General features: G+C 35.2%; 1 protein-coding gene across 1 annotated transcript in view; it reads right to left on the bottom strand.

The window, feature by feature from the left end:
* Positions 1-985: 985 nt before the first annotated feature.
* SAMD8 (sterile alpha motif domain containing 8) overlaps positions 986-12,061 on the bottom strand; it is a 92,872-nt gene continuing 81,796 nt past the window's right edge. The window contains exons 4-6 of the mRNA XM_004701191.4: positions 9,832-9,949; positions 5,575-5,725; positions 986-5,405 (exon numbers count right to left, since the gene is read on the bottom strand). Of these exons, the coding sequence (XP_004701248.1) occupies positions 5,101-5,405; positions 5,575-5,725; positions 9,832-9,949 (574 nt within the window). The 3' untranslated portion in view covers positions 986-5,100. The remainder of the gene's footprint in view (positions 5,406-5,574; positions 5,726-9,831; positions 9,950-12,061) is intronic.

Raw genomic sequence — 12,061 nt, 5'->3', positions numbered from 1 at the left:
ACTTGTATCTTGCACATTTGTACATATGTTGCCACCAATATTTTCTAGACATTTATTTTCTATTGAGCCCTTGGTGTCAGCTCCTCTCCTCCCTCCCCCCACTTCCCTCCCCCCAGTGAATTCTTATAGGGTCACCCAGCTCTCACTGAGCCTGTCTTCTCTAACTTAACGCTAAATTAAGACAACCAGTTTGGTCTTCTTCCCATATACAGTTTGCTCCCTCAGTGGTTTCCAAACACCCCCGTGCCCTACTCTAACCATTTTTCCAAAAGGAAAGCCTACTAAGAGAGCCAAATACTTTGTAAAACCTCAACTCTTTCCTTCTCTTTCCCTGAAGATGAGTACTGCCAGTATTCTTTTTATGTCTACAACTGCTCTGGACTGAATCAGAAGAAGTAGTCCTGGATAAACTGGAAGACAAAATGTGGAACAAACCTCTAAATCATAAAGACCAGTCCTGCCACTGAGAAGAGACAGGCTAGGTTGTGGCCCTTAGAAAGTCTTCAACCCTGGAACTAGACTCACCCCGGTGGCTCAATTTTCAGCCAAAACAGACCTGTAAAGTGATTAATAACACCACGGATAATAATATTCCTTAGACCAGTCACCCACATAAAATGAAAAGAGTAGTATTTACCCAGGAATAAAGCTCAGAAGGCAGGAATGGACAAGAAGGAAATAGAACTGGGAAAAAACGGGAAAAAATGGGAAGAGCGCTGTTACATTGTGGGGATTGCAATCAACGTCACAAAACATATACAAATCTTTGAATGGAAAAATTATTTGCTCTGTAAACTTTCATACAAATCACACACAAAATTTTTTAAACAGATCTAATAGGCCATTATGAATTCTACAGGAATTCATAAATGCCAGAGAGATATGGCATTAAAGTCACAGGGCTTTATCGTGGGCAAAAATAAAACTTTTAAAAATAGGTCAGCTGCATTAATAATGCAAACACATTTAAATGAGACTGCAAGACGACTTTCAAATGTTTTATTTTTAGTGTTTTTAAACATTTTAATACAACAAAGATATAAAATAATATATATTAGTTACATCTGGATTTAATTTAGAATCAAGGTATTTACTTATATACAAATCTGTGCTTCAAGGTATGGCTACCACAGAAACTTCCACACCTTCAAGTAATACCAGTTTCTCTGTGGACAGTGAGACATTTGGTAGAATACTCAAAATAAAACATGCTCATTTCAGTGCGAGCTAACTCTGCTCTTTCCCCAGTTAGTACCAGTTTCCATTTTCTTTGTTCCATGTCAAAAATATTCCATTGTCCTAAGAATCCAAATTCTCTGAATGAAAAATTATTAATATTAAACATATTTTAAAATGACATTAACCAATAACATCCCTTGGCTATGTTGATTTTCAAATAACCCAGTAGGAAATAAGACCTGGAATAAGCAGAGTATTCCTTTCTTCTCCCTCCATTTCAGGCACAAAGATTATTTCGCTGAAACTTGGAGTAAACAGTATTCTTAAACCCAATTTATTCGTTGAAATATGGCTTATAGACCTCACAGGTATTAGTAATAAACTTGATGCAAAATAACAGGTCCTATTTTAGTTATTTAAAACTGATGGCATTTGATTGGGGGTGGGGGTTGAGGGCGATATAAGGAACCATAACCTACTTCCTACTGATTTCAGTCATTTAAAGTCATTCAAAGACAACAAAACAAAACTCTTGCCTTTTTCTTTCACCTGAAGCATTCTGACCTTTGATGTTAACAGTTCCCATCTACATAGGTGTAAGGCTAATTCTACACTTATACACTTCTTACAGAGGTGTAAGGCTAATTCAGTCTAAACTTACAAATGCAAACTGTCTAAACTGTAGTAAGTAAAGTGGTATTAAAACTGACAAGCTCTGTCAGATTTGAAAATGTCTACATGAGATCAATATTGCTTAAGAAAGCAACCAGACTATTCTAAAAAAGAGCTTTTTTTGCCTCAAATACCCGAATACCTTAAAGAACTGACAGGTAACTATTACTATAATTATTTTGAATAAGGGGTAACTTTTAGTCTTTAAAGACTATCAAATAATTACATTTCTTAAAATAAAAAGTTGAAGACAAGAAAATGGTTAACATTCTCTAGTATTTTAAAATTGGAATCCTTAAAAGAAAGTTTATTATATAATTGCTTTTTGTGGAATAAAGTCAAAGCAGTTTAGTATTACTCTGAATTTGACTCCAGTAACACACATCTTCCAGATTTCTCTAAAATAGACTGTTTCATATTAGCTTTAAGAGGATTTGGCTCCTGTGTCACACATTTATAAATTATAGGATTTATTCAGGCAGAATACGTAGGAAAGAACATTATTTGCAGTGTCGTTCTTAAAAACAGTTATACTAGCAGCAGGGTTCTCTGGCCACTGGGTTTTAATTGTGATCAACTTACATACTGTTTTAGGTGTAAACTCATTGTTTTCTGATTTGAAAGAATACTAATAAACTGCATATAGATTTACTTTTGCCCTAGTAATTCCAGCTATATAGAATACAGTCATGCTGAAAATCCTGCAGTTCAGCTAAGAGGCTTTCTCCAAATTATCTAATGATAACAGCAGACTTTACTTCTTCAAGACTGCCACATCCTTCTGACTTCAATCATGCTAGCAGTAACACTGCCCTGTCTGGTCTTTGTTTGTTTTTGAAAAAGGTGATGCTGTCTCCAAGAACATTAAAAAAAGGAAAAAACAAGAATTTTAGTATGCCTTCCTAGTTTGTACCTCAAAGCCAGAAACCTTCTTGAAAAAATATGTAGCTCTAAGGCATGTAAGCTTCTCTACCTGTCCACATTCAATCCCAAAATGTAAACATAAAGATTAATTTCTCTGTGATTTAACAAGAAAAAAATTACAAAGACAAAGTTTGGAAATTTCTGGACCAAAAAAGTTACTAAAATGTAGGTTTCATGTTAAAAAAGAGACTTGAAGATGATTAATTTTTGTAAACACTGCCTTGTGATAGCTATAACAATGAATTATATGTCTAGCTTACCTTTTTCTCAAAACAGGCATGAGTAAATGCAAGGCTGAAAAGTTATTTTACAATCTTCTCTCAATGTCAACAGCTCTGCAAAGTTAGCTGCATTTTTTTTCTACTTTGTTCTAGAACGGAGTCCATATGAAGGAAAGAAGGCTGATGTTAGGGAAAAATTACCACTTAGTAGCGATTTAATATTTCTGAATTAATGTGATCACACATTTTGGGGAACGTTTTCCTAAAAGCCAACATCAGTCCCTCCTTAGCTAAATTCAGTTCTACTCTGCCATTTGGAAACAATGGCAACAATAAAACTCTCAACTTCAAGGGTCAAGCCACCTTAAGGGTCTTAGGACTTCCTTCACCTTTCATGACTATAAAATTCCCTTAAATGAAATGTTGGCATTTTTGTCCCTGACATATTATAGAACCAACAATTTAATATAGAAGATTCTGAAGCATGAGATTTAAAAGCATAATAAAACTTGAATTGCCTTGTTCTATTACCTCAAGTGAGAAATAAAAAATAATGTTCTGAGCAGACTGAAATTGGGGTCATTTAACAATGACTAAAACTTGCTTGCATAATACTGCTAAATTCATTCCGTTTCCTCTCTGCAGCTTATACCGGAGTGGGACTATGAATTAAAGTGCAACAAGAATGCATTACTCACGAAAGGAGAGGGCTTCTGCTGTGAGATCTGACTGCAGACCTCGGTATGCCAGCATCTTTTCTAACGGTTCACTTTAAAATGGAATGGGAAGACTACACAATATTTCAAGTGGCTAAGCTCACTAGTTGGGATTCAAATTCCTCTATCACCACCAAACTGCTGTAACTGCTATCCAAATCATTACAAATAAAGTGACAAGTGTTACTAGAGTTGTGAAATTACTTAGGGAGCTAACCTTCTAGTGTTGTAAACAGCACCTAAGTTAACATAACTTCCTGACTGTCAAAAGCCATTAGAAAGAATGTATGTACACAACTGTATTTAAAAACTATACCAACTAAACCTTTTAATATCCAAATCTGTCTGAGACTGTTTACTTTTGATGGACACTAATGAAAAATTTCAAAAGTCAAAAAGTTTCAAAAATATTTGAAACCACTTAATAAATTTCATTTTAGAAGAAAAAATTCTTTACATGTATACCTCCCTTTTTAAGGACATAGACACTTTACCTAACAAATGGCAGCATACTTTCACTTTATTCATTAAATAATATCATTAAAACAGCCTAATACTGGGCTGTCACTTGTCTAACTAACAACTATAGCACAAAGTTATTCCAGGCATCTAACATCACTAAGTTAATTTTATTTTTATGGATGCAGCAATTTTTCCCTCATGAATACTGAGAGTCATTGAACACTCAGAACCAAATAGGAAATGCACCTATTGTAACACTTGTGGTGGCAACTGCAAGCACTATACTTGCATTAATGAGGGGGCAGGTGGCTTCTTCATCAGTTCTTTGCCATCTTGTGTACTGCGCCTTGCCTTCTCTTTGTGTTTGGCATCCTGGTATATTCAATTACTTTTCTTGGAGTTGGTTCAGAAGGAAAAATTATCTGTCAATAAAGAAGATCACTTTCCAGAGTTGCATTTTCTAAAGAGACATAGAAAATAATTCAACGAACAAGGATCGCTCACTTGATAGGAACTTTTCCTTTGAAGAGAATCAGGAGCTTCAAAAAATATTTTTTGACTAGAGTTCTACTGGCAATCAATAAAAAGATTTCAACTCACACACTGCTTAAATGATTTACTTAAGATCAATAAGCAAATACTCAAAAGACATGGGCAACAGCCTGACTTCACTCACAAACATTAACTCCGCCGAAAGGGCAAAGGCAGAGAACACCTACTTAAGTTTTCTGTTCAAACAATTATGTAAGGACTCTTGATTGCTCAACTTGCTTTTCACAACCACAGCCTTGTTCAGAACAAGGAGCTTTGCTTTGTCAACATATAAACCAAAAAGGCAAGGCCTCCAGGAACAACCTAGGGGAGAAAGCAAAGTTATTTTCAACAACTACTATATGTTTAATCATGAACTCTTTACAAAAATATTGTCATCCAATTAGCCTTTTCATTATTGCCGGTTTTGAAAATGGCCAACAATATTCATTTGGTACTGTACCATTAACATTGCATTCAAAAAATGAAAACATGGGAAACCAAATCCTTGCTCTTCTACTTTGCTGGTAAGCTCTGGTATTGGCCAGAGTATGGTAGTACAAAAAGAGTCTTGTTGTGATATAAAAGGCAATAAATACATCAATGGAATAATGTTCATGGGCAGCCAAAATGAAGAAGATTCCAAAAAGGTTGAGAACCCAGGATAAAGTGTGCAAGAAATTCCAGCTTCTTGGTGTATCTGGGAAAAGGATAGAAAGACCATGTTTAAACCACATTCTTTCTGATGCTTCTCAGTCACATGTTTCTTATATCAGTCTACCTCATCCCCTTCCTCATAGGCCTTGACACCCTTCCCACAGCCTCCTCTGCAGCCTGATATCTAACAAGCACTAAAAAAAGATACTTACATTCAGTGACAAAGAAATTCAGCATAGTTAAGACAACTGTGTGGCCACTGAACATGTAATCGCCACAAGTGTGAACGCCAGTCAGGGTCATACCAAAGCCACTCCAAATGGCAAAGGCCCGGTGTAATTTCTCCCATACACTGCCATATATCTACAAAGAAAGCTATGAATTAGTGTTTCAAACAAAATTCAAATGCTAAGTGACTTAGAAGTATAATCTGGGCAAAAGCAACCAGACACCCAGCTAATTTCAGGCAAACCTCAAAAATAGGTGGTCAAAGTGGTTACATGCAGAAATGTTTTGGTAAGTAAAGGAAACCACAGCAATTCCAACTCTTCTATGAGGAGTCCCTTTTCAAATGAAAAGATCACAAACACACCCTGAAATATCAAATCCCACATCGAAGTAGCTTGGCTATTCTTGCCACTAAGAGAGAGGCTCTAAGTGAGCAAGGGCTACCATTCAATATCCTTTTCCCTTTCTTCCCTGGTAAGAGAATATCAATTTTATTTGAGGCAGCAATGTGAAGAGCCTTGTTATTAGACGGAGAGTATTGTAAACTTGATTATGACAGATGTAACTAGGTTAAAATGCAATACCTGATCATTTACCTTCTCTTTTACTCATTTTAAATTTGTTCTACTAGTTCTTAATATTCCCTGCTTTGTTTCAATTGAGCTTTTCCCTCTGGTTTATTTGGTTGTGGTTTATCTTTCTCCTTTAATTTTGCTTTTTCCCCCCTATATTTTTCAGTATATGTTCTAGAACTGAATAAAGTGATGATTACACATCTCTTCTTAATATGACTGAACTATGTAAAGGACATATGTGAATTATATCAATAAAACCATAAAAAGAAACTTAGCCCCCTCCTAATCCCATTACTTTAACATACCACAACCAAAAATGACCCAAAGAAAAACCTCTTTAGATAGTACACTCTCAGAAATCTAACCTGCTGATTATACACTGCCTAGTTTACCTTTTCTTACTGAGTTGAAAGCAGGAGAGGGAGAATACTGGAGAAAAGAAAAGAGAAGGCACCGAGCAAATGTGCATTGTTAGAGTCTTCTCTGATTTCAGGAAGGAATAGGGTTAGCACTGTAAGTGAAATTTTCAGAATGACAATGAGGAGATTGTTAGGAACATGTTAAAGTCAACGGAAACAGAAAGCAATTATGGCTGTTATTCAAGTCTCTCTATCCTTTCCTCATCTTTAAAAAAAAAAATCGTTTCCTATCTTAAGTGTCCCAAAAATTCTTCAGAAAAAGCAAACTAAAACACCACATAGCAGAATAAACAGGACGCTTTGAAGGAATAACATGTAGTAATTTGCTTTAAGTGTTTCTTTCCTAAAGGTAAGCTTACTGCTAAAGTCCATAAACAGGCCTACTCCTGGTTCTGTTCCCAATCCACCTAGATCAGGAATAAGATTTCAAGCAATTAACTTATTTTTTTAAAATTATTTCAAGCAATACAGAAATGGAGCTAATTGTAAGGGATTTGGTTGATGGTTGCTATCACTTTAACTTTCTATTATATCTTAATGATTTCTGCAAGTAATAATGGTCAATAAGTAGGTCGTATTATAATTTAAAGCAATTAACTATATTTAGGGCAGATTCAATTAGAAATTTCCAGCTATAAAAAACAATAAAAAGCAGGCATTAGAGACAGAAAAGGTCTACTCTGAGAGATGGTATCAATTTTTGTAGCCTCTGTCACAGTCTTATGCACATCTTTCTCTTCAATTAAATGTCCCAAGTATATGAATCCTCTTTTCAGCCTATATATTTTTTCACTTATATCTCTTCTAATCAAGTAACATACCACTCCCGGGAAATCACTCCATCCCTATTTCATACCATGTATAGAAACAAATTTTAAAATTAGAAATATAACAATTAATACCATAAAAGTATTAGATATCATTTTGTATTAATTTGAATAGCAGTGACTCTAAAGATTGAAAATAAACAGTCGAGGGCAAGGTTAGGGAAATGGACATGTATATATTATGGGTAGTAGTAAAAACTAGTCTTTTGTATAACCATATTTTTAATTTTAAAAATATCTACCTATATAACTATTTGTCAAGCATATTTAAATATAGTTCATGTGATTTTACTTATAGCTGTTAACAGAATTATTTATGGGGTGGAATAAAAGAAAGAAGAATTATATGAATATTTGACTTTTAATTTATATATCATGAGATAATTTAAAAATTTTATCATAAGCTCATATAACTTTAAAGTTAGAAAAACCACTTTCATGTTTGGGCTGATGGAAAACAAAGGAAAACAAAAAGCTTTTATCTTAAGTTTTATCTCCTTTCAGCTCAGGGATATATTTTTAGCTCTTGATCTTTTTTAGCTGCTTACACTTCCTTTGTTGGTATTTCACCTATTTATTTAAAAAAATCATTTTATTGGGGGCTCATTGAGCTCTTATCACAATACATGCATACAGTATATCCATTGTGACAAGCACGGTATTTCACCTATTTATCTTGCAGTAGAAGAACTGACACTTCATTTTGTTTTTCACTTTATACGCAACATTTAAACAATGACAACAAAAGTGTTAATCCCAGGGATAAAGCCTAGAAGGCAGGAAGGCATCGGAAAGGATGAATGCAAATAGCAAACACAGGGAGGAAATGGGAAGAGCACTGCTCTATGATAGGAGTACCGAAATCAGTATCAAGAAACAAAATGTGTATGGATTGTTGAAAGAAGTGCCAATTTGCTCCATAAATCTGCACCCCATTCACAATAGGTGTTAAAAAGAAACGGGGACATTTTAATACATATATTTGAGTATTTGAGAACCCCAGAACGAACGTATGGAGATTTAAAAAAGTAGGGTCATAAATTGTTTTATCCAAATTTAATGAGTCACAACCCAAAATTTTATATATACAAGTGACTTTCAAGGCCTTTAACAATTTTTTTAAGTAACTTATTACTCTCTTCATATTCCTACATACATAATCTCTCCTCTCTTAATCAAGAAGTTGTGTCTATAGTGTTCCAAAAGATATTACACAGTATAAAACAAAGACTCCCCACACACAGAAAAATTAGTTATCACTGTGCACATCCCAGAAAATACAAAGTTTGGAATACTAGGTACTACATTTAAAATGAGAAATGGTCAAATTTCAACATTAAAAAAGCATGGAGTGATGAGGGCCATGAAGGGTCCAATGTCATGTTATAAGAGGCACTAAAGACATTAAGGATTGGCTAGCCTAAAACAAAACAATCCAGTCCACGTTGATATGATTTTTTGTTCTGGGTCTATGATGCCTGATACTTGATCCCATAGATACCTCATGATCACACAGGCTGGTGTACTTCTTCCATGTGGGACTTGTTGTTTCTCAGCTAGATGGCTGCTTGTTTATCTTCAAGCCTTTAAGACCCCAGATGCTATATCTTTTGATGGCCAAGCACCATCAGCTTTCTTCACCACATTTGCTTATGCACCCATTTTGTCTTTAGCGATCATGTTGGGAAGGTGAACATTGTAGAATGCCAGGTTATTAGAACAAAGTGTTCTTGTGTCGAGGGAGTACTTGAGTAAAGGCCCAATGTCCATATACTACCTTAATACTTAACATAAATATATGTAATAGATCTATTTCCCTACCCTAATATATAATATATTTACATAAGTACATGCCTGTATTTAGACCTCTATAAATGTCCTTTGCCTCCTAGTTCTTTCCTCTATTTCCCTTTTACTTTCCTTCTGTCTCACTATCATGTTCAACCTTCATTCAGGTTTCAGTAATTCTTCTCGGTTGCATTGTCCTTGATCATGCCCTACCAGGCATCCTACGCTCTCCTGAAGCTGTAAATCTTTAAGGAAGCAGACTACCGCAGCTTTCTCCCATGGAGCAGTTGGTGGGTTTGAACTGCTGATCTTTTGGTGAGCATCCCAACACCAAATCTACTGCACTGCCCAGGTTCCTTTGGCTAGTCTAAGAATGGGAAAATGACGAAAGAAACTTATTAAAATTCTGTAAGCTCCACAGGGTAGAACTAGTCTCGATGGATAAAAGTCAGCGGAGGTAGATTCTGGTCCAGGATTGTTAACAAATTATTTCTAGAGGTTTATTCTAGATCTTGCAAATATGGCAATGCACATGTAAATATTAAAGCAAAAATCTTAGCTCTATTGCATACATGGTTTTACCAATTCACTAAGAGCAAGAAGGAAAAATTATAAAGAAGATAGCAGGCTACCTTTCCAGTACACTGTAGGTGCTGTCCTGGCACGGAGAGGGAGGTCACAAACATAGTGAAGCAGCGAAGCAAGAACACAGTGCCCATCAGACTACAGAGTCTTCGCAGAAGTATTGACCTATAAACAGAGCAATCAAATAAATGGTATAGATCAGACGAAAACAAACTGAAAACCCCAAATATCAAATCGTTACTTAAAGAGAGGGCAAGAAGGAAAACCACTAGCACCACTGTTCGTAGGACCTTCTGCTATTACAAACATGCTTCCTATAGACAACATCTTATATCTGGTACGTATGTCTCTTGAGCACTTGAACTTTGGCCAGAAGGACTAAGTAAATGAATTTTAAACTTTATTTCATTTAAACCAATTGAAATTGAAGTAGTCACATGTAGTTTGAATTCAACTAACTTAATTCAAAGCGCATAATTTCACTGGTAAGTAAGCATGGCTAAGATAAAGTAAAAAGAGTTATACAACAGAAAACTAAGACTAGTACCTACTCTGAAGGCTAGCAATAAGGTATTACTTATTGCTCATAAATTATTTAGGAGAAACATTTTTTTAAAATCATTTTAATAGGGGCTCATACAACTCTTATCACAATCCATACAGCCATCCATTGTGTAAAGCACATTTGTACAAACATTGCCCTCATCATTCTCAAAATATCCGCTCTCCACCCAAGCCCCTGGCATCAGCTCCTTGTTTTTTCCTCTCCCTCCCCACTCCCCACAGGAGAAACATTTATGATTCTAGGGATTCCCCCTTGCTCCACCATTAATATACAGCACTAAAGTTTCTGAATAATGTTTGTTTGGGTTATCATGAACTGCACTGTGTTTTTTCAAAAACTATCTTCTCCTTCCAAAACAGACCCCAGATTCCTGAGGCAAGAATCACGCATTAGATTTTTCCAAATGCTTCTGGCTGCATCAAAGAGCACTGAACACAAGGCTAAATTACCTCAAACTTCAATGTACACAGCCAGATTGAGCCAGGTACCTGAATTTTAAAAAGCACACCAAGTGATCTAATGAAAGTAGTTAAAAAAAAAAAAAAGAAAGAAAGAAAGTAGTACATAAACCAAACGAAACCCATTCAAGTCAAGTTGATTCAGACTCATGGCTGCCCTTCAGGACAGAGTAGAACTACTCCACAGCCCTAGGGTTTCCAAGGCACTAAATTTTTATGGAAGTAGACTGCTATATCTTTCTCCATAGAACCACTGGTAGTTTAAAATTACTAACTTTTTCATTACCACTGGAATGCTTTAACTATTGTGCCACCAGAGCTCCTAAAGCAGCAGTTCTCAACCAGTGGGTCGCGACCCCTTTGAGGGTCGACTGGCCCTTTCACAGGGGTCACCTAAGACCATTGGAAAACACATAAATATTTCACAATATATAGTTACATATTGTTTTGTGATTAATCACTATGCTTTAATTATGTTTAATTCAATTTGTAACAATGAAAATACACCCTGTATATCAGATATGTTATAATTCATAACAGTAACACAATTACAGTTATGAAGTAGTAATGAAAATAATTTTATGGTTGGGGGTCACCACAACATGAGGAACTGTATGAAAGTGGTTGGCATTAGGAAGATTGAGAACCACTGTCCTAAAGTGACACACAGACCATAATGTATGTAAATATATTATTATGTTTTAGGTTAACTTTTACAGAGCAAATTAGGTAGCCATTTAACAATTTTTGTACAAATTGCTTGGTCATTTTGGTTACAATTTTAGTGCCAATGTTCTCATTATCTTCATTTTGTTTTGTTTCCACTGAGCTAGCTTCTTTGCCCCACCTTTCCTTCTTACCTTTCCATTCAGAGGGATGTTGACCACTGGTTTAAGAGAGCATACTACACTAATCACTGGTGATACTGGTTTATTATATATATATAATTAAACATAATTAAAGCATAGTGATTAATCACAAAACAATATGTAACTATATATTGTGAAATATTTATGTTGACCACTGGTCAACATATATATATCTCCACTCAATTAGTTCCCTGAAGTTACCTCTAGGGGATATATATATATATATATATCCACTCAATTAGTTCCCTGAAATTACCTCTAGGGGATATATATATATATATCCACTCAATTAGTTCCCTGAAATTACCTCTAGGGGATATATATATATATATATCCACTCAATTAGTTCCCTGAAATTACCTCTAGGGGATATATATATATATAT

This window comes from Echinops telfairi, unplaced genomic scaffold, assembly GCF_000313985.2.
Source record: "Echinops telfairi isolate 266 unplaced genomic scaffold, ASM31398v2 ScPeMD7_70;HRSCAF=299, whole genome shotgun sequence".
In the NCBI taxonomy this organism is placed as follows: domain Eukaryota; kingdom Metazoa; phylum Chordata; class Mammalia; order Afrosoricida; family Tenrecidae; genus Echinops; species Echinops telfairi.
This window is presented reverse-complemented; position numbering and strand designations above follow the sequence as displayed.